The 22,964-nt window shown below is 45.2% G+C and overlaps 2 protein-coding genes across 3 annotated transcripts in view; one reads left to right on the forward strand and one right to left on the reverse strand.

Annotated features, from left to right (window-relative positions):
• Positions 1–9,520: 9,520 nt before the first annotated feature.
• On the reverse strand, positions 9,521–12,574 carry LOC136661202 (interferon-inducible GTPase 5-like). Of its 2 annotated transcripts, none has more exons than XM_066638251.1 (2): positions 12,500–12,574; positions 9,521–11,566 (listed from the first exon to the last, which is right to left on the reverse strand). In XM_066638251.1, the coding sequence occupies exon 2, from the start codon at positions 11,563–11,565 to the stop codon at positions 10,393–10,395; it is 1,173 nt and encodes a 390-aa protein (XP_066494348.1). In that variant the 5' UTR covers position 11,566; positions 12,500–12,574; the 3' UTR covers positions 9,521–10,392. The 2 variants fall into 2 exon arrangements, with proteins under 2 accessions (XP_066494348.1, XP_066494349.1); XM_066638252.1 differs by having other exon boundaries at positions 12,430–12,562.
• Positions 12,575–15,079: 2,505 nt separating this feature from the next.
• LOC136661046 (uncharacterized) overlaps positions 15,080–22,964 on the forward strand; it is a 30,548-nt gene continuing 22,663 nt past the window's right edge. The window contains exons 1-3 of the mRNA XM_066638065.1: positions 15,080–15,105; positions 19,693–20,897; positions 21,227–21,446. Of these exons, the coding sequence (XP_066494162.1) occupies positions 19,706–20,897; positions 21,227–21,446 (1,412 nt within the window). The 5' untranslated portion in view covers positions 15,080–15,105; positions 19,693–19,705. The remainder of the gene's footprint in view (positions 15,106–19,692; positions 20,898–21,226; positions 21,447–22,964) is intronic.

Raw genomic sequence — 22,964 nt, forward strand, 5'->3', positions numbered from 1 at the left:
TTTCTAATATCCAGCTGGTATCCGAAGGAGTATGATTTGCCCCTTCTACAACAGGCCTTCGAGAATGACCTGGATGAGATCAAGAAACAAGTTTTAATTATGGCCATGCCTGCTTACTCCGTAGAAGTCTTGGAAAAGAAAAAGGTTGCTATGCAATATCTCATATGGAAACTGGCTTTTACTTCATGCGCTATTGGGGCAATTCCTGTCCCAGGTGTCTCTTTAGCTTGTGATGTTGCCATCCTGGTGAAAGCAATGAAACAGTTCTGCCATGTCTTTGACTTGGATGAAGAGTCCCTACAAAGGCTTGTGGAGCGGGTTGGGAAACCTGTTGCTGAGTTGAGGTCAGCTGTCAAAAAATCCCCACTGGCTGGAGTGATCAAAACAGAGTTTGTCATCGATCGCATGACTACGTTTGCATTATCTTCATTGTCCGCTGCAGCAGAATTGGTTCTGGATTTCATACCCATAATAGGCTCTCTATCTGGGGCAGCACTGTCTTTTGTCACCACATACTACTTGCTGAAAACCTTTCTGAAGGATGCTGAGAATCTTCTTGCGAAAGTCCCTGAGTTGAGCAAGAAGAGTTCAGAGTAGAGGGAGGGGCAAGATGGCGGAGGAGCAACAGTGTTTAGATTTAGCTCCTGCTTCTGTTAAGATAAATGAAGCCATAAACAAGATAAAAAATGACTCCATACGCACTAATGGGGGGAAGAGCTTGAAGAAAAGACGAAACAATATCAGTCCCGGTGAGGAGGAGGAGGATGAAAAGGAGAGAAAAAAGAAGTTTTTTTCCTTCTAAGAGGGCTACTAACACTGTGAGTACTCCGATAGTAGTATCTAACAACAGCTCTACGTGTCATGAAGCTGAGTCCTGTCTGCTAAATGCTAACATAAATAAATCAACTTATCTCAAATCAGCAAGCATTTTGAAAGCAGAGAATGTTAGAGAGAATAAATCTCCAGGACGGGACGCAAATAGCCGAAAGGCAATAAATGCTCCTCCCCCACATCTAAATTGCTTCATAGTATGTCTGAGTGAAATGTGTTTCTTATCTGCAGAGACTCTGTTAGTGTTATTGGGGAAAATTAGTAAAATGGAAAGGCAATTAGAAGCCTTAAGCCAAACGCGGGTTTATCGAAGAGGAAAGGAGGACGCCATTGCCCCACATCCTCCAGCTTGTAATCAAGAAAGAGTTCAAAGAGTACTGCAAACAAAGCAAGTTTTAATCTGTTTTCCCAAAAAAGGCATCCAGCTTTGGACAACCAAGAAAAGAATTCTTTCCTCCCTGATAGAATTAATGAATAGACATATTGCTCCAGCAGTGTTAATCCATTTTTATTTTTTGCCCTCGCAAAATTATCATAAAAGACTGCTTTTAGATTTTAGATCAGCAGATATTCCTTTGCATTTATCCCAACATCTAAGAAGATATGGTATATTTCCACAAAGAGTATTCAAAGAGCATGGGGTTAAAGTCCTTGCCAGAACTAAAAAAGTAAAATATGCCTACATTCCAACATCAACCGCAGGCACAGCTGCGAGGGAGTTTGGTCCTGATAAGGAAGATAAATGGCGAGTGAACAGCCCTTGTAAATTAGATAGAATTCTTCCTGAGAAACAGGATGAATTTTCAGACCTCTCCAAACTCAGAGACAAATTGAATGATCTATTAATGCTGAAAAGGAAAAGAGTGCATGAGGAAATCCTGGTTCCCTTCCAAGATAAGAGGATTTTAGATCTTGATTTCTCTGCCCAAGAAGGCTCAACCCTTTTGAGTTGCTCATTGCCTAAGGAAAAGCTGATAGCAAAAACGAATTCTTGTTTCGATTTGGAATTAACTTTAGATCCACAAGCAGAACTAAAGACATTAACTCCAATTAGGTTACTCTTTGCTCTGGAACAGCCTGATAATCTCACTGAGATGAGAGAAATTTCCCTTATAGAGCCGCATTGGGGGTTGAAGGAGTTCCAGGGCTCACAGACTTTTATCGAGGGATTAAATGAAGGATTACATAACTCAACAAGAATACAGGCTACTCCAGATCATGAAGATGGATCAGTATTAGTACATCTAAATTCCTCAATCCCTCAAGCTGATGTAAGGACATCAGAATACCATCTAAACCCTGTGATGATTCCCCCCACGCGGATGCGCTAGAGAGTAAATATCTAGCAGATCCCCCTGCTTTTCAGGATGGTTTGAATTTAGATCTGACCATGAAGGAGGATGAAAATGAAGGGAATGCCCAGGAGATAATAAGTGTCTCCTCAGAGGCACAATGACGGGTATCTGACCAGCACACAAATAAAATTGCCCTCATTTCGTGGAATATAAATGGATGGACTGGACTTTTCCAGGACCCTGAATCAAGAGAATATCTCTCTTCTAAGGATATTGTACTGATGCAAGAAACTTGGATTCAGGAAAAGGTGGCAATTAATGGTTTTCATTCATACTCTATAAGTGCAACTTCTGGGGCAGGTCGTGGAAGATGTAAGGGAGGCTTAGGTATGTTGATTGCCACATCATTGTGTGCAAACACAAGGATGCTTCCACCTTTTAAACAACATGCAATGGCTACTCTTGTCCATTTTGATCATTGGGACTTGTTGATAATAAATGTGTATGTACCCCAACAAAAGAAGAAATCATTGACTCTGGAAATATGGACAGAATTTGAAGCCTATGTAGCGCAGTTACTTCATAATTACTCCAATACTTATGTGATTTTAGGAGGAGATTTTAACGCTCGTATAGGCCCTAACGATCAAGCCCTATACTCTCAATATAAAGCATACCCTCCCACATTAGGTTCAAACGGACTCCCATTTAATCGGCAATCTAAAGATAAGAAAGCAAACTATGCTGGGTTCCTGTTACATCAAATGACCACCAGACTTAATCTGCATATTTTAAATGGTGCATATGGGAATGATTACCCAGCTGAATTTACTTACTTGGCTGGAGCCAGAATGAGCCTAATAGATTATATAATCATCTCGCCAAATTTAATCCCATTATTGGAGAACTTGGAAGTAGCATCAAAATTTCAAAGCGACCATCTTCCTGTCTCACTGAGTATGAAAGCCCCTTTTCCTTATTTAAGAATTGTTAACCAATATCCATTTATGATATTCCCTGAGGGAGAAACATACTGTCGGGCCAAGTGGACTCCAAAGATGGATTCGAATTTACAAACTGTACTTGCATCTGATATCATGCAAAGCATTAGGATGTCTATAATGCATTCGAGTAATCCGGTGGAAATCTATGAGGAGCTGATTTGTGAGCTGAAACAGTTTGTTACTGATAAGGTAAAAGCGACCCATCAATGTCACTACCCTAATTTGAAGCCATGGTTTGACAAGGAATGTGTATTTGCAAAAAAAGTCTTACAGAGTACCTACCAAGCCTATAAATTAACTTCAGATTTGACAGTGGCTCAATCCCTTTTGAGAGAGAAAAAAACCTATAAAAAGTTACTACTGCAAAAGAAAAAGGAGGCCCAGAAAGAAAATTGGGAAAAATTGATTCAAGCAGCAAAATCTAAAGACTTGACACTCTTCTGGCGAATGATAAAAATCTCTCCAACTTCTGAGCCAATACTCCCAGATTGCTATATCCATCCAGGAATAGGGGAGGAACATTTTCGAGACTTATATAAAGACACAGATGTGGCCCAGTTGAGATGGAATAGCACGCTTGAAGATGTTCCACCATGGCCACCGGTGTCAACTTCTGAAATTCATAGTCTAATAGCCCAGATGAAGACGGGAAAAGCTCCTGGAGAAGATTTGATACCGCCAGAGGCGGTCAAAAATAATTTAGAATTCTGGGCTCCGGTCTTAGCATCATTATTTACGCATATTGATACAACTGATAGAATTCCAGAAAACTGGGGATTTGCTATCATAGTTCCCATATTTAAGAAGGGAAATAGAGATGATCCTGCAAACTTTAGGCCCATTAGTTTACTTAATATTATCTCTAAACTATATACCAGGCATTTGTATGAGAAATTTAAAGATTGGCTGGAGGAGGATAAGATACTTGCAGAAGAGCAGGCAGGCTTTAGAGAGGGACGTTCTACCATTGACCATTGTCTAATATTACAATTCCTTGTTGAAAAATATGCCTCTGATAAAGCAACTTCTCTACATGTAGCTTTTATAGATCTTAAATCAGCCTTTGACTCAATATCAAGGGTCAAATTATGGAGGAAACTAGAGGCTTCTAGTAGTGATAGACGGCTCCTTTATCTTATTCAGGCTCTCTATAGAAATACCTCACTTAAGGTAAGATGCAGTGTTTGTGGCCATCTTACGAAAGCCATCCAAACCCATAAAGGAGTCAAACAAGGTTGTCTTCTGGCTCCACTTTTGTTTAATTTTTTTATTAACTCTATGGTGGACCAGTTAAATGATATCAACTTTCATCCTCCAAAAATTGCAGGAAGACACATAACAACATTATTGTATGCTGATGACGCAGCAATCATCTCTAGGACTCCAGTTGGGCTTAGAAGAGCATTGCAAAGGTTGTTTCTATACTGTGAGCAAGAAGATCTGACAATTAACTTTCAAAAAACCAAAATCATGTCATTTGCTAAAAGGCCAATAATGTGAACATGGTTGATTAATCAGCATAGAATTGATCAGATCCATCAATTTAAATATTTAGAGGTTGTCTTTCAATCTAATGGCTCTAGGAAAGCGCATGGTGATTATGTTGCTCTAAATGCTCAGAGAAGTTCTGCTGCAATATTACAATTTATGAGAACAAAGGGGGGGCATTATATCCCTTCAGCCATAAAATTGTTTCATGCTAAAGTAGTAGCTCAGTTAACATATGGCTCTCAATTGGGCCCCTTTCCTAATACTGTAACTCTAGAACGTGTTCAATCAAAGTTCCTGAGAGCAATATTGGGAGTTCCCAGAGATGTTGCCAACGTAAAATTAAGATTAGAAACCGGCCAAATTAAAATTGAGGCCAGGATTTGGATTGCAACTCTCATGTACTGGCTAAGAATGTTTTATCTTCCCACTGGTCTTGTACCATTGATTCTGCAAGATACTTTTAAGTCAAAATGGGCCCAGTTAATTGAGCAAAAAATTGCTTCGTTGGGTCTCTCTAGATCGATTTTGTTAATCATGGGAATGGAACAGGCAAATAAAATTATTAAGCAGTGCATTGAGGATAATGAGAGACAATATGACTTAAGTAGTGCCCCAGAATTTTTTCTTAGTGAAGATAGATTATATAAGGTTGCAATAGCACCTTATTTTGTCCAGCTAGAACAGCCTAGACATAGAAGGGCGTTTACTTTGGCCCGGCTTAATGCACTACCCTCAGCTGTGCAGGAGGGACGGTATAAAAGGATCCCCTGGGCAGATTGTCTTTGCCCATGTGGAATGGAACAGATAGAAACAACTGAACATGTTCTGTTGCGGTATATTTATTACAAAACGATATGTGAAGAACTTATTTCCACTTTGATTAGTCGACTTTTCGGATGCACAGAGCAACAATATATGTATGTATTATTATCTGATTCCAATCCGATGTTTTCATATAGTGTCGCTAAATTTTTTACCGCTGCAATGGGTATTAGGAAATGGATTTTAAATATGGATGAACCTCTGTAGTTAGAGTATAGTCTGCTAGATAGAATGGAATTGTTTCTGGGGAGATGGCTGGAAGTTGCTGCTGGGTATTTTAGAACTGTTTCAACATAATGATAAATTGTTTTATTGTTTTAAACCTAATCATAATATATTGCATATCTTTGTATATCTATATATATGCTTATATATTTTGACATTTTATATGTGGCTGGTCTTATGACCGTAATAAAGATTTACTACTACAGAGTAAATATTTACATTTGGAAAAAGAGTCTGACACCACATATATGATTTAGAAGAGAATCTCTTCTGCAGAATAACACAGGTATAGATCCTTACACACACACATATGCTCGCATAGAGGACAAGAAGCTAAAATTCCAAGCTTGGACAGTGCCTTGACTTTCATCCACTTGACTTTCATCACTTTGCCCTTTCAGCTCTTCTCCATTATAACCACGTTTCAGATTTCATCCACCTGCCACCACCTCCCATTTCATCCAAACTTCCATGATATTCATATGTTTTATTTTTCCGCTTTCTCTTTTTCTCTTTTCTTTCTTATTTCTGTTTATATAGATTTCACATGCATTTGCATCTGTTACATAGTTATCCACGTTTTTCACCAGCCAAAATAAATCTGCAAGCTAGGCAAGGCTCTGCTTTGACATTCATCCATTTTTGGTTTGCATCCATGCTCTGACCCTGAACCAGATGAAAAGGGCACGGTATTGCTGTGAATGAGATTTGAACTTCCAAATAGAAGTTTTTCTTCCTTTTAACTCCACTGGCAAATCCACAAGCATCTCCACAAGCACCAACCCCCCTATTACGAGAGTGAGGCATGTACATCTTGCCTGGGGCTGGGGTCAAAAAGGGGACCTGGAAGACAAAGGAATGGAGCCAGAAATTTCCTGGGATCCCAGAAAATGTTTGCATATATATTGTGTAAAAAGCAGCATTCACATGTTGTGTAAACCTACATAGAGAGCACACTCTCTGCAGGAGAAGTAGTGAGAGGACACATCCCCTGTAATGTCCCAGGGGTTCATCGATCTGACATGCTCTGTGGCAAGCAGGTGAAGAAAAGAGAAAACCTATGGAGAAGTGCAATGAAGTGCGGAGGGTTTGCTGAGTTGAGAGGTGTGGCTGCAACTTGTACACTGTAATGGGGAGAGTGTCAGCTATCCAGCACACAGCCTGCTAACACACACGTGGGTTTCCAGTTTCCCCCGGTTGTCCAGGGCTCCAAGTGTCCTAGCGGGACAGGTGTGGAGCCCAAGATGAACTCAAAAAGGACTTGGGAGTCCCTGCTGGATTGATTAAGACAGCGATTTTCGACCTTTTCTATCTCATGGCACACGGAGAAGGTGCAAAAATTGTCAAGGCGCATCATCAGTTTTGTTTTTTACAATTGACAAGGCCCACTGTTACCAAAAAGGGCTGTTATGTTTAAGGGAGTTATTATATTACCCTTTTGGAAACTTTAGGACCATAGGCTGGATAGCAAGACAGCGTAAAGCAAAGAAATCCCTTGTTTAGCTTAAAGAGGAGACTGGGAGAAAGGTAACTTTCAATCAAAGGATTATATTTTTATTGCAAAAACACACAAAGGTAAACATAATACACATGGAAAATGGTAAGTATATGTCTACTTGAATCCTAGTACTTGGATGCAGTGTACCTAGCATTATGATGGCTGCATGTGCTATGTATTTGGTGTATCCGATAAGGAATCCGAAAAGGATAGGTTGTAGGGAAGGATTTTAGGGGTCCCTGGTCTGCCTAACCCCGTTTGCTAACTAAAGATGGGGGAAGAAGGGGAGAAATAGGTAGGATGGAAGGGAGAGAGTTTTAGACGCAAGATATATTTACTTGTCCCGGGGAGCAGTTGGATGGGAAAGAGTCCTAGGAAGGACCACTCCCTTGGGAGGGCAGCCAGAGAGAGAGACCATGTGGCCAGAGCTTCTTCTTAAAGGGTTATGGCTGACCTAGAATGACCTAGAATGACCGGAAGTATCCCAGAGCTGTGCAGATGCTCAGTATACACAGTAGGACACGTGGAGCATGCAAGAACATGATGACTGGGTATAAGCCATGACTGGGGGAGGGAGGCAGTTTGCATAAGGAGTTTAAGAGTGATAAAGCTACAACAATAGAACAATAGACTTCTTCCTCCGGAGGTGCATGCTTGTTTTGCATAATCAGGAGACATTCTTTGACTGGAGGAGGGGATGTAATCACCGTGAGCTTTGCAAACTTGTGACTTCTACCAGGGCCTTGGAAAAAGTGTACTGGGGGAAGGGTGTATTCTGAGGTTTTACCTGCATGAGTTTTAGTCCATAATACATACAAAATCACAACTTGGAAGAGAAAAGGAGATTTTCACGTAACACACCACACTGCCAGCTGGGGGCTCACATCCTCTAAAGGCCCTATTAAGAAACAACCCTCCTCAAACTCCCACGGCAGACCATGCACTGCACAACAATGTACCAGCACAATGGTTGAAAATAGCTGGGTTAAGAGGACAGAATCTAAGGGAGATTTGAGGCAGACGTCTCAGCTGCAACCCTGACTAGTGCTGCCACCTCATCAGATTTCCTTAGCTGTCTGCAGGCAGGCTCCCTCCTAGTCAAATCCAAAACTTGCAGGATCCACACATGTCTGGCCTAGATCAGAATCAGAACGGCTCCAGAGTCTTCCTCCAGAGTGCTCCCTGCTAGGATCGAACCTTTGTAGTAGTTCCTGCTCCCTCACAACCAGCGTCCTAAACCTGTATAGTTGCAACATTCTGAGTGGGTCCAGAGTGGTGCCAGATCTGAAATCAAAAGGAGTTGGAGTCCTTGCTGGATTGGCGAAGAAGACAGAAGCTAAAGGAGTTTGGGGGCAAATCTCCCACCCCAGCTAGGTAAACACAAATGTCAGGAAAAGTAGATGATGGGAAAAAAAAAAAAAAACTCTGCATGCAAGAGAGAAAGATAAGAGGGGAGAGAGACTGAGGTTTACCTGTTTGAGTCCTAGTCTGTTAAATTGGTTTCCATGAGAAGGTGTTGACAGGTAGGACTGGTGTCCAAGGTGGACCATGTATGGTCCTGGCCAAGGAGCTGCAGACTCCTGGGAGTCCAAGTGGGCAAGGCTCCCATGTAAGTGCTGGGAGAGATTTGGGTGTTGGGCATTGCCAATGTGCAGATAATAGCTCTCTTCCCCTCTCTCCCCCTACCCCTTCTCATTGCCATCCTCTGATGCTGGAGAAGGAACGAAAGTTCAGACCTGGGGTAGGGAGAGAGTTGGGGATCGGATGAGGGTGAACCAGAAGCAGAGGTGGCACCAGGTTGTGAAGGGCAGTGGGGAAAACCCTGCAATGCACCCCATGGCATGATGGGCCCCTGACCTACAGAGTGATGTATATGGGAACCATGCCCATGTTCCCCGCCCCCTTGATGCCTTTTCTTCTGGGAGAACAAAAGGCAAAACAGGCAGACATCTTCCTGGACCCAGAACTTCTCCTGGATCTAACCCCCCCCCAAGCTAAGCAGCTGTTACCATCTCTACTATTCAGCTAAGAGGATATACTCGTATTTTGAAGGTCTGTAGCCTCAAAAACTGGAGGAGGGGGAAAAAAGCCAACCCTGCTGAAGGTCTCATGGCTTTTGATCTTTCTCCAGTTTTCCAGATGTAGCTCTTCAAAAAGCCTCTAATTAAGAAGAGGAGACTTTTTGTTTGTTTGTTATCCAACTGTTAAATAAAATAAAATATCCAACTGTTAAATAAAATAAATAAAATAAAATATCCAACTGTTAAATAAAATAAAAAAACTGTTATTTTTTGCAGTTATCCATCAACCCCCCCCCCCCAAAACAAAAAACAAAAAACAGAGCTTTTCTGGTCAGTCACAGCCAACTGAGGCTGCATCAACACACCGAAAGCGTGTGATTAAAAAGGATGGTATTTATTTTACTCAGGACCAAGTCTATTGTGTTCAGTAACACTTAGGATATAATACTATCTTACCAGAAACAATCACCTCTATTCATGAAACATAATTGGGGTTATGGATATTGGTACAGGATTCAGATTCTGTCCTTTCTGGAGTGCTGAATTTTACAGGTTGAGTCTCGTTACTTGTGAGGGTTCTGTTCCCAGAACTCATATGGATGGCAAAAATCGCATAAAGGCAAATCAATTTAAAAAACAATGTCCCTTTGCTAAGTGATTTTAAAACAGCCTGGCTAACCTTTGAGATGCAAGATAGAGTCACTAGGCAGACAATCCATCAATCAGTCTCTCTCCAGGCGCTGAGAAAAGCTTCACCCCAAGCCAGTGGCCCCTCCTTTCACCAATGCAAGTGATTACTTTCACGTGCAAAGGGGGAAGGGAAAGGTTGCTTGCCTTGGAGTGAAGCTGTTCTAAGTGCCTGGAGAGAGATGATTGATGGATTGTCAGCTGGCTGCCCTCTCCTGCACTGAGGCTATTGTTAAATGACTTTTTCCCTTTAATTTAAAGGGCCCTTCTCATTGTGTTGAGATCAAACTGCAGGTGAAAAAACCATGGATAATAAGGTTATACCTCTATTTTCTTTGGCTACAATCTTTTTGCAGTCTTTGCTGCCATATGGTCTAGGAGCCTGCTTCATTTTTGAAAAGAAACATAATTTTCAAACTGCAGAATAAGGGGACCAAACTTCCACACTTGCAAAGCATGACTGCAGAACTCCAGAATCCACAGAGCTCTGTGCTCAGTTCCTGGGTGCTCAATTGCTGCTAAATGGTCTTTTTAGCTTCAACCTCCAGAGCTTTAGTCAAAACCTTTTGGGCGTCTTCAGCAACCCCCGACACACATTTCTGCAGCATGAAGTAGGTAGAGAGCAATGAAAGGCCCCCTGACAGCAGGCAGCCAAGGGTGGGAAAACGCCCCCAGCAGAGCTCCACCACCATCACTGTGGCTCCCACCAAGTCCGGCAGCCTGAGCAAAACCATTGGTTTTAGGGACAGGGACGTCATCGCTGCTTTCAGGACCGAGACCGGCTTTCCAATCTGCTCTGCAAGATCTTCAAGGGAGCGTCTGCTCAGGCCAAATTCTCGGTAGCACCGAGAGCGGAACTTCACCAACAGAAGCATGGCAGCCAGGAAGGAGAGTCCCGGGACTGGGAGGGCAGAAACCAGTCCACAGCAAAGGGCTGGGGGCACAATCTGGGCTGAGGCTTTTTTTCTTTCCCAGAAGGGGGCTGAGATCCTAGGCAGGCCAAGCAGGAAGGCTTGTCTCTTCAGCATCAAGAGATCTTTCTTCAGCTGTTCCTGGAGGAGGGGAAAATCAAAGCGGTCCGTTTCCCAGTTGGATACCAGGAAGATCTGGGGGTCCAAGGCTCCTTCTCGCAACAAGCCCTCTCTGCAGTCCTCCTTGATGCGCTGGAGGACCTTTTCTGCACTGTAGCCCGAAGGTCGCTGTCTCCTGGAGGCCTCCAGGTCGAGGTCTATCTTGGTCCGCACAAAGTAGAACCTCTTGCTCATGTCCTGGATCTCGTGGACCAGCTCGGCATGGGTGGTCCGGAAACGCTGGTAGCCAATGATGATGAAGAAGTCAAAGCGACTCAGATCAATCTGCTGAACATGGCTGCCTTCATTAAAAGGAGGTTCTCCCTTCCCCGGAAGGTCCCAAAGGGTGACGTGGGGAAGCAGTGGGTAAACATAGTCCTTCACCTCTGCAGTCGTGGACTGGATGCCCGTCTGAGCAGCCCTGGGGTCGTCTGCCTGCAGGCCCAGCATGGCGTTGATGAAAGAGGACTTCCCGGAGCCGGGTTCTCCCACCACAGCAATGTGGAGAGGGGTGTTCTGAAAAGACTGCAGGGGGATCCCCTGGACGGCAGAAATGGCCTCGCTCAGGTTCCCCTGAGCAATGGCTGCCCCAAATCCTTCCATCGCCAGGGCTGTTGCCATCCTGCAGAGAAAGGGAGCAGGAAAGTCTTAACGTCAAAGAACTTTGTTTTTTTTTTAAGGATTCCTACAGCTCGTCTTGTCTGATGCCATGAGTGCCATCTGCGTTCTCATCCTGCTTGCCACATGAGAAGCGAGGAAGGGCAGCAAAACATCAGGGGCAGTGCCAGGGGAAAAATATATATGGGGGGTGCGAAGAAAGGGTCAAGCTTTTTCTCATGAGTTAGGTACTGAAAGCGAAAACATGAATGCTCCCCTCCAAAGCAGCTCGGTTTGAATGGAATCATGTTCAGTTTATCATATTTTGGACTGTAGCTGACTTTTCCTTCCCAGTGTCTGATGCAGCCAGAGGTCCAGCATTGGAGATGGCGGGGGTGGGGGGGTGGGATGACCAACCAGGGTCTAGGGAGTGCACTGCCTGCATTCAGTGCTCTGTTTCCCAACATTTTCGGTTTCAGAAGCTGCCTTTTCAATGTCCTCTGCTCCCCCCCCCCCAAACAGGTTGAGCTCCAGGCAGGCACCAAATCTCCACTTCTACTTCACCCCCCCACCCCAGACTTCTCCCAGACTGCTCAGGACAATCCCCCCAGGTGGAAAGGATGGGAAGCCTCCTCTTACCCTTCCCCCCCCAACTGCAACCACTCTGCCTCCAACAGTGGGGCTGACAGCCAGCCTGTCTGCTTCCATGACACATCCTGCTGGGGCTGTGATCGTAAACCCAGTGGATTTACTTCTGAGTAGACATGCAGGGGATTGGGTTGTCAGCAGCACTGCTTAGCCAAGTTTAGTGCAGGAAAACCCTGAATACTCCGCCTCCCCCCCCCCCCAAAAAAAAAAAATAAATAAATCAGGAGGAGCTCCACCAACTTTTTGACCTGCTGCCCATCATAGGGCTGGAGTGAATTCTCCAAATCCTGTCATTTCACACGTGGCTTACTTCCGGGCGGCTTGACGCGTGTCTCCCTGGGGATCGCTGCTCTCCAGCCTTCCCTGCGCCTCTCCTTCCCTCTCGCTCCGGGGCAGAGACTTCGCTCTGCTCTCTCCGGGCTTCTTGTACCAACAGCTCGGGAAAGCGAAAGGACCAGCTCGCCCAATGAGAGCCCTGCAGAGGCTGCCCAGAGCAAGAGCCGGATTCCCGTTCACCACCAGGGGGCGCGCCAAGAGGGAAGAATCATCCAGCATTGACTCAAAGTGGAGATGCCAGAATTAAGCCCACACTGGGGGGAGGGGAGACACCCCTACCAGAGGGGAATCTTCTGTGGTCAGTTCCCTTTCTGAGGCTCCAAAGCAACTGAAGGAGCTTGAAAAGAACAGGATCTAATATCCCAGTGAAAGCAACTCCAGAAAAATCGAAGAATAGCAGCCCGCTGCACAGCGACACCGGGCTGGGTCCCAAATTTGGGGGGAGGTGCAAACGCTGGCTGTTGAGGGGTGCTCGGTTCCCCACGGCAGTAGGCGGCGTGCAAACGTCAGCCGGTGCAAATCGAGGCTGCAGCTGGCACAGGCTGTCAAAGCACCTGGCACAAGGACTGGGCTGCTCCTTCAGGGCCCCTGGGTAGCTTTTGTGCCAGAGCGGGGTACCAAAGCAGCCCCTCTGGAAGCCCCTCTGGCTCTGGGCGACAAAACATCTGAACAAGCAGTTTGCAAACACCTGGACTGAATGCATGGATGAAGACAGTCCTTTCCTGGCCTGGAGTTCAGAAGCACAGACACCTGGGCCTGCACGTCAAGTGACCACATTTAGAATCATGTTAGTTTCGCATTCTGTGGAGGCCGCCTCCTCTGCGGGAAAAGTCTTGCCTTCTCGGAAATCAGATGGCTGAGGAGCTGGCAGGCCGCTGCAAACAGGGTGACCTTTCATGTCAGAAAAAACAGCTTGTCCTGCCCATCCTCATCCAGAATTCTTCAGGGCTGTCAGGCAGAAGACTCGTTTGCCTTTATTCCTGGTTGCACTTGAAACACACACCCACACTACACACCACACCTGAAACCCACATGCCTTTATTACGCACTTGAAACACAACTGCCCCCCCCCCCCAAATTCCAGGCAAAGTCAGCCTCTATTAACAATGGCAAGAATGGGGGGATGCAATGAACACCTCTGGAGTGGTATCGAATGCCCTAAATCTTTTTCGTGACCCAAATATACAAATAAACAAACGACACTGGGATGGATAGACTAGAAGAACGGGCTGGGAAGCCAACTGGTCAAGTACATTGACACCTGCATTGCAGCAAGATTGCGGATAAGAATAGTCCTGCTGGATCAGGCCAAGGGCCCATCTAGTCCAGCTTCCTGTATCTCACAGTGGCCCACCAAATGCAGTGCCTGGGTCCCTCTGTGCATTTTTAAATTGTTACAGGTAGATTAGCCCTTGACATCTGAAATCTGGACTATGCCGAATTTCATACATTTTGGTCCAAGAATTAAAAAAAAAATTTCTTTAGTGTAAACACTAGAAGGTTTTGTGCTCATTCCCACATACGGTTCAGGTACAGGTTGTAAATTTTTGTAAATCAAATCACTCCCCTTTCTTCCTTCTTTCAAATCTCTCCCTCTTTAAGTAGGAAAAAACAATGTGGTGCCCTTTTGCTTTCCTCTACAGACCCTTCTTGGCTTGGTGGGGCTGCTGTCCTGCCCCTGGGAACTGGACCACTAATGTCAAGCTCCTTTGACACCCCTCAAGGCTGAGTAGCCAGGGCAATGGACCCCCCTGTCCCCTTAGCTATGCCACTGTATTATGAGAATCAGATAAGCTTCAGCTGAGCCCAGCAGTCCCCACACCAGAAGGCCAGAAAGCTGGTTGTTACTGGATAGAAAGAGGGCCTGAAGACTGCAGAAAACTCAGCCAAAAAGTGTGCCATCAAGGTGTAATCATGGCTTCCATGTGTCCCCAATCTGGTCCTATAATGAGTGTATGCCTCCAACCCTATACACATTTTCCTGGGAGTAACTCCACTGAATACAATAGGACTTTGTTCTGAGTAGACAATGCATTAGATTGTGCTGTAAGACACATGTATGTAGTGAATTATAGGTCTGTTTTAGCAGCAGAAGGCAAGGCAACAATGCATTAACTGAAGCATTAATCATTTAACTCTTTTAATCATTAAGTTGTGAAAAAGGGAAAATAAATATGTAACTCTAATGAATGAATTTAAAGCTGGTCCTTTGGGATTTGGACAATACAGAGATTCTATTTTAACTTGGCTGCCTGTGCCAGATTTCCACAGTCAGGAAAGCAACCCTATCTTTTCAGAACTCTTGGTCCACAACATGCTTGAGATTCTCTTTCACTTTCAGATCCTTGGAGCACTATAAAGCAGAGGGCTCGCGGGGAGGGAGAAGACACCTTCCCTTCCAGGCTCCAGTTCTTCAGCTTCCTGAAGCCTCTGTGGCTGCAGAGAGCAAGTGCATCTCTCCTGTTCTCAGCTTTGCTCTCTTTGCTCTCTTGCTCTCTTCGTTGGTGGCTCTCTAGTTGCTGCTCTGCCTGTGTCTCTGAAGGTGAGGCGTTCCTTCTTCCTACTAAAAAGACTCAGCAGGTAAAATTTGAATAGGAAGTTTGCTTCCTGACTCCTTTTTCTCTGTTTCATCCTGCCTCTTTCTTCTCCCTCCTTCGCTGTCTCTCATTCAGAGATTTCTGAGAAATGACCTGGAAAGGGCTACAATGAGATGGTATTTCATTTTATTTATGTGTGCCCGTAATGTGGAGACTGTTTTTCCAAGTCTACACATTGACTAAAAAGGACAATGAGAAAAAACTGAGAATCAGAATCACAAATGCACAACCTTTTGCATTCATGTGCGTCTTTAATGTGCAGACTGCTTTTCCAAGAGAGGGACTAAAAATGAGAAAAGGCTGAGAATCAGAACCACAAATGAGATATCCAAAAGTATTGAAATTACATGAAATCCAAAAAAAGGCTTGCAAGAGTCGGGAAGGCTGAATCTCTTCAATGGTGGGCAGGAGAGCAGGACCTCTGGTGCAGATCTCTGGGGCTGAGCAGGCTGATATGCTCCTTTGGGTGTGATGGAATCCCAGCTAAGTAAGGGCTACATGGATCTAACAAAAGGAATGCAGGATAATTGGTATTGGATGTTTGGACTATTTTGCCTTGGGTATAGATTCAACCCCACAAACTGCATGTTTGGTAAGAGGTCCAGGACAAGGAGCTCAGGCAGTGCCAGGACCCATGTTGGGGTTCATATGGCCCATTTGAACGGAATGGTGGGCAAATGTCAGAGGCTGCCCCCTTCTTTGCATATTCGGGGGTGGACTTCACCTGAATATGATAGGGGAAATGGCAGAGGGGGGAATGAGTATGGTCACTCTGTGCACACAAAAAATCTGGGCTGGAAGCACCAGACCTCATTGGTTCCAAGTACCAGGTAGGCTTGGACTGGGTCTGCTGCTGGCTTCTGCTGTTGTGAGGTGTCCAGCATTGGCAACACTTTCACACATCACGAAGAGGGAGCAGGAAAGAAGAATTCATCTTCCTCCTAAGAACGTTGGAAGAGCCCTGCTGGATTAGGCCAAGGGCACATCTCATTCAGCTCCTTGCAACTCACAGCGGTCCACCAGATGCCTCGGGGGCACCCAAGACAACAGCACACCTGTATCCTGTTGCCACTTCCTTGCATCTGTCTGGCTGCACAGTTGCATATAGTCATAATGGATGGTAAGCTGTGATGGAGTTTTCCTCCATAAGTCTGTCCAATCCCCTTTTAAAGGCATTCAGGCCAAGTGTCATTCAGTGAAACTGATTGACAGGAGATTTAGGATGGATGGGGTAGTTCTTCATACACTGCATAATTAGCCCTTGGAATTCATGGCCACCAGATGTGGTGATGGCCACTGTTTTCTACTTTTCTAGCCAGAAGGTGTGGAGGGACGCTAACAATTTTTAGAAATGCACTACTAATAAAAAATCTAAATATTAATGCTAATAAAATGATCAATATGAAAGATGTTGCAATAAATAGTTGAGTCTTCAGGTCTGCTGTGCAGAGCTGGCCTTTCAGTTGGCTCCAGTGCATTAAGGACAGCAGGTGGCACTTAGAAGTGTGCTAGAGAGGGATTTCAACATCCTGAATCCTCCAAGCTCATAATATGGAATCTCCCAGCTATTGGAAGACCAAAGTTCCCACCACATAAATACCTAAAGAACGTGCATTTTAGCCAGTATGATTTCTTCAGTGTCATTGCCAAACGTGACATCATGATGGCCTGTGGTATTTGGAAAATAGCAAAATGCAAATGCATGTCTAACCAGTGGACTTGTGAGCCTTTCCCTGCTTTGTTCATGGCGCATTGCTTAACGTGCCACAGCCCTGCATGCACTTCCACTGGCCCTTTCATATGGTCCATTTAAAGGAATGATGGGCAAATGGCCGAGACTTTGTTCTCAAAAAATATCTGGGGTGGAGGCACCAGACCTCATGGGTCCCTAGTGCCAGGTAGGCTTGGACTGGGCCTGCTGCTGGCTTACGCTGTTGTGATATGTCCACCATAGGCAACACATTTACACATCACACAGAGGGAGCAGGAAAGAAGAATTCATGCCCCTCCTAAGAACATAAGAAGAGGCAAGGGCTAAATTAGTCCAGCTTCCTGCATCTCACAGTAGCTCACCAGATGCCTCAGGGAGCACACAGGACAACAAGACCCCTGCATCCTGTTGCCATTCCCTTGCACCTGACATTCAAAAACCAGCTACCTCTAAAACCTTTCATATAGGGTTTCATATAGTCATAATGGCTTGTAATGCTGGATGTTTCCTCCATAAGTCTTGTCCAATTCGCTTTTAAAGGCATCCAGGTCAGGTGCCATCACCACATCCTGTGGCAAGGAGTTCCACAGATTAATCACATGCTGGGTAAATAAATATTTCCTTCTGTCTAACTTGCAGGTAGTTAATTTTAGTGGATGTTCCCTGGTTCTGGTGTTGTGCAAGAGTATAAAAAGCTTCCCTCTGTCCCCTGCAGGTCTCAATCATGTTCCCCCAGGTGCCATTCTTCTAGTGCAGGGGTGCCCAAACCCCGGTCCTGGGGCCACTTGCGGCCCTTGGGGCCTCTCAATGCAGCCCTCAGGGAGCTCCCAGTCTCCGTTGATCCTCTGGCCCTACGGAGATTTGTTGGACCCGCACTGGCCTGACACAACTGCTCTCAGTGTGAGGGTGACTGACATCTTGCATGAGCTGTGGGACAAGGGCTCCCTCCACTGCTTGCTTGCTGATTCAGGTCTGTGATGTAGTAGCGGCAGCAAAGGAAAGGCCAGCCTTGCTTTGTGCAAGGCCTTTTATAGGCCTTGAGCTATTGCAAGACCTTCATTCATTCATATAAGTTTCATCTCTAATAAATTCATTTATGTAAATTTATTCAAATTTTAAATGTAAATTAATTCTTTTTCCCCCCAGGCCCCCAACAAAGTGTCAGAGAGATGATGTGGTCCTCCTGCCAAAAAGGACACCCCTGTCCTAGAATGAAGAGCCCTAAACATTGTAGCCTTTCCTCTTAAGGGAGGTGTCCTGGTCCACAAATCATTTTGTTCGCACTCTTTGCACCTTCTCCAGCTTCACTATGTCCTTTGTGAGATGTAGCAACCAGAACTGTACAAAACACTTCAGTTGTGGTCTGACCATCGATTTGTATGATAGCATGATCATATTCGCCATTATATTTTCAATTCCTTTTTTTAATGATCCTGAGCATGGAACTGTCCTTCTTCACCACTGCAGCACACTGGGTCGACACTTTCATTGAGGTGTCCACCAGCACCCCAAGATCTCTTTCCTGATCCATCACAAACATCTTAGAAATCATCAATGTATATGTGACATTTTGATTTCTTGCTCTGATGTGCATCACTTGACACTCACTTACAGTGAGGTGCATCTGCCATTTTGCTGCCCAGCCCCCCCCAGGTTAGAAACATCCTTTTGGAGCTCTTCACATCGCCTCTGGACTTCATCACCCAGAAAAGCTTAGTGTCATCTGCTGTCAGGAGCCCTGAGAAAGGGGGAAGGGTCTTGGGTTCCTGCCTGCCATTGCAGACCCCACTGGTATAGGCTCAGTAGCCTCTGTGGGGTTTCCTGGGATATGCCCTCCTGGCTTGTACCCCTCTTCCTCCCGAGCCTCTGCTGTCTTATTCCCTGACTGGAATGTTCTCAGGGACTTTTGTTGCACTACCATGTCAGACACATACTGAAAGATCCATATAATATCACAGTGTTCATCTACATCCAGATGAAAAGATTTGTGAGGAATGTTGACCCTTTGCTCTTTCTTCCATAGCAAGGCTTGCTCTTCTGTATGTTTTAACATTTTTATCTTTGATTAAGCTTTCCACCATCTTACCTGGAACAGGCTGACCAACCTATAACTTCCTGTGTCCCTCCTTTTTTAAAGATAGGAGTGACATTAGCTATACAGCATGTTGGAGTTGGTACAACTCCGTCTGGTTCCAGAGGTGGAAGGATACTGTCCTGAAAGGGTTAAGCCATAGCTTAGTGACCCTACAATTTTACCTGTCCCCTTTGGATGACCTATGTGGGGGTGTGGCCCAGACCCTATATAACCTCCCTTTCACTCCGAGCATGCCCTCTTCTTCCATTTTCTTGACCACTGACCTGTTGGGATGGCACGCAGCAGGGCTCTGCTGGCGCCGCCATCTTGACCACATGGCATGCAGGACGAGGCAGCTTCAGGGCCTTGTTGTCTTTAAGTTAGAGTAACCTCTGATGCTTAATCAGACGCTGTAAACATACTTCTATGGAACCGTGAGTAAATGACTTTCTTTTGCAACTTCAACCAGCCATTGCCTTTGTCTTTATTGATTAGCAGTCAGCCGGGTGTGGGAGGCTCCCTGAGTTGATTCCCAGCAAGAAAAAGGGGTCTGTTGCTGAAGCTACTCTGTTTCCCCCCTAAAGAGTAAACCAGTTTTAAGATTCCTCCGACACAATATTCCCAACCTCTGGCACACTGACCAGTTTAAGGGATTCTTATTGGTGGACCTAGATCTACAGGAAAGCAATTTTCCAAGGCTGCTAAATCCATCTTATCAAAGCCAAGTGTCGTTTGAACATTCTCTAGCATAAGTTCATAATCACAATCTCTCTTTGCGTTTTCAGATCGCAGACAGCCATGGGAAACACTGTAACAAAATCACTCATAGGAACTGAGTTTGCTGAACTGAAGGCCGCTTTGGAAAAAAAATCTCTCCAAGATGTGGCAGCTCAAGAAGAGTTGAATGCATTAGAAAACACCACACTCAACATCGCCATCACAGGGATGACAGGTGCTGGAAAGTCATCCCTGGTCAATGCCTTGAGGGGTGTTGCAGATGATGAAGAGGGTGCAGCTCCGACTGGGGTGGTAGAAACAACAATGCACCCAAAGGGGTATCCACATCCCGAACTCCCCAAAGTTCAAATATGGGATCTCCCAGGAATTGGGACACCTGAATTCAAACCAGATGAATACCTAAAGAGAGTGAATTTTAACCAGTATGATTTCTTCATCATCGTTTCCAAAGTTCGCTTCACAGTACATGACACCAGCCTGGCCTGCGAAATTCACAAAATGAAGAAGAAGTTCTACTTTGTGCGCACCGAAATCGATGTCAGTTTAGCTAATGAAGGAAGGAAAAAAAGCTTCAATGAGAAGGCAACCCTTGAGGCGATAAGGAGTAATTGCTGTGAAAATTTGAAGAAAGCAGGAATGACTTCTCCAAAGGTTTTTCTGATATCCAGCCTTCATCTGGGGTTGTATGACTTCCCCCTCTTGAAAAAGGCTTTAGAAGATGACCTGGATTACCTCAAGAAACACGTGTTAATTTTGGCCATGCCTGCTTTCTCAAAGGAAGCCTTGGAAAAGAAAAAAGCTGCAATGGAGAGACTCATATGGAAATGGGCTCTTACGTCATGTGCTATGGGGGCATATCCTGTCCCAGGTGTCTCTTTTGCTTGTGACATTGCCATCCTGGTGCGTGCCATGAAAAGGTTCTGCATTGTTTTTGGCCTGGACGAAGGTTCCTTACAAAGGCTTGCGGAACGGGTTGGCCAGCCTGTCGCTGAGTTGAAGTCTGCTATCAAATATACTCCCAAGGCTGCTGAGATCAAAAAAGAGCTTGTCATCAGTCTCTTGGCCAAGTCGGCATTTTGTGTAACATCAACCTGTATAGAATTGGTTCTGGATTTCATACCAGTGTTTGGTTCTGTAACTGGTGCAGGACTGTCTTTTGTCACCACGTTTTACATGCTGAAGAGCTTTCTGAATGATGTGCTGAAAGATGTTGAGAACCTTCATGCTAAAATTGCTGAGCTGAGCCAAAAGCGTTCTAAATAAGTATCTATACATCCACCTGGAAAGAGGGGCCCATATACGCAGAAGACTATAATCCAAATTTCAACTTAAAAAAGACAGGAAATTAGATTTGATTTTCCAAATGTAAGTTTTTCCCCCCCTCCTCGTTAGCCTCTGCAAGGTAAAGAATCATTAGTTCTCTTCCCTTAGGGCTGCGTTGTGAATGATCTTTTGATGCTGAAGAGAGAAGCCTTCCTGCTTGGCCTGCCTAGGACCTTGTCCTCCATCTGGGGAAAAAAAACACCTCTGTCAAGATTGTGCTCCCAGCTGTTTTCTGTGGACTCATTTCTGCCCTCCCAGTTCCAGAACTCTCATTCCTGGTCGCCATGCTTCTATTTGTCAAATTCCGCTCTCGGTGCTACCGAGAATTTGGCCTGAGCAGTCACTCCCTTGAAGATCTCGCAGAGTGGATTGGAAAGCCGGTTTCGGTCCTGAAGGCAGTGATGACGTCCCGGTCCCTAAAACCAGTGATTTTGCTCAGGCTGCCGGACTTGGTGGGAGCCGCGGTGATGGTGCTGGAGTACTGCTGGGGGTGTATTCCCATCATTGACTGCCTGCTGTCAGGGGGATGTTCATTGCTCTCCACCTGCTTCATGCTGCACAAATGTGTCGGGAGTTGTGGATGACGCCCAAAAGAACATAAGAACATAAGAACAGCCCCACTGGATCAGGCCATAGGCCCATCTAGTCCAGCTTCCTGCAGCTCACAGCGGCCCACCAAATGCCCCAGGGAGCACACCTGATAACAAGAGACCTGCATTGTGGTGCCCTCCCTTGCATCTGGCATTCTGACATAGCCCATTTCTAAAATCAGGAGGTTGCACATACACATCATGGCTTGTACCCCGTAATGGATTTTTCCTCCAGAAACTTGCCAATCTCCTTTTAAAGGCATCCAGGCCAGATGCCGTCACCACATCCTGCGGCAGGGAGTTCCACAGACCAACCACACGCCGAGTAAAGAAATATTTTCTTTTGTCTGTTCTAACTCTCCCAACACTCAATTTTAGTGGATGTCCCCTGGTTCTGGTGTTAGTGAGAGTGTAAAGAGCATCTCTCTATCCACTCTGCCCATCCCCTGCATAATTTTGTATGTCTCAGTCATGTCCCCCCTCAGGTGTCTCTTTTCTAGGCTGAAGAGTCCCAAACGCCGTAGCCTTTCCTCATAAGGAAGGTGCCCCAGCCCAGTAATCATCTTAATCGCTCTCTTTTGCACCTTTTCCATTTCCACTATATCCTTTTTGAGATGTGGCGACCAGAACTGGTTGCAATACTTCAGGTGTGGCCTTACCATCGATTTGTACAATGGCAGTATAATATTAGCAGTTTTGTTCTCAATACCCTTCCTAATGATCCCAAGCATAGAATTGGCCTTCTTCACTGCCGCCACACATTGGGTCGACACTTTCATCGACCTGTCCACCACCACCCCAAGATCTCTCTCCTGATCTGTCACAGACAGCTCAGAACCCATTAGCCTATATGTGAAGTTTTGATTTTTTGCCCCAATGTGCATGACTTTACACTTAATTACATTGAAGCGCATCTGCCATTTTGCTGCCCATTCTGCCAGTCTGGAGAGATCCTTCTGGCGCTCCTCACAATCACTTCTTGTATTCACCACTCGGAAAAGTTTGGTGTCGTCTGCAAACTTTGCCACCTCACTGCTCACCCCTGTGTCCAGGTCATTTATGAACAGTTTGAAAAGCACCGGTCCCAGGACAGATCCTTGGGGCACACCACTTTTCACCTCTCTCCATTGTGAAAATTGCCCATTGACACCCACTCTCTGCTTCCTGGTCGTCAACCAGGTCTCAATCTATGAGAGGACCTGCCCTCTAATTCCCTGACTGTGGAGTTTTTTTCAGTAACCTTTGGTGAGGGACCATGTCAAACGCCTTCTGAAATTCCAGCTATGTAATGTCCACGGGTTCTCCCGCACCCACATGCCTGTTGACCTTTTCAAAGAATTGTTCGTGAGGCAAGACTTACCCTTACAGAAGCCATCTTCAATTTCTTAATAACCCTTGGGTGGATG

The sequence above is a fragment of the Tiliqua scincoides genome, chromosome 10, assembly GCF_035046505.1.
Source record: "Tiliqua scincoides isolate rTilSci1 chromosome 10, rTilSci1.hap2, whole genome shotgun sequence".
Taxonomy (NCBI): domain Eukaryota; kingdom Metazoa; phylum Chordata; class Lepidosauria; order Squamata; family Scincidae; genus Tiliqua; species Tiliqua scincoides.

Excerpts from the sequence above, each read along its gene's own strand:
- LOC136661202 (XM_066638251.1), bottom strand. The coding sequence starts at position 11,565 with ATGGCAACAGCCCTGGCGATGGAAGGATTTGGGGCAGCCATTGCTCAG.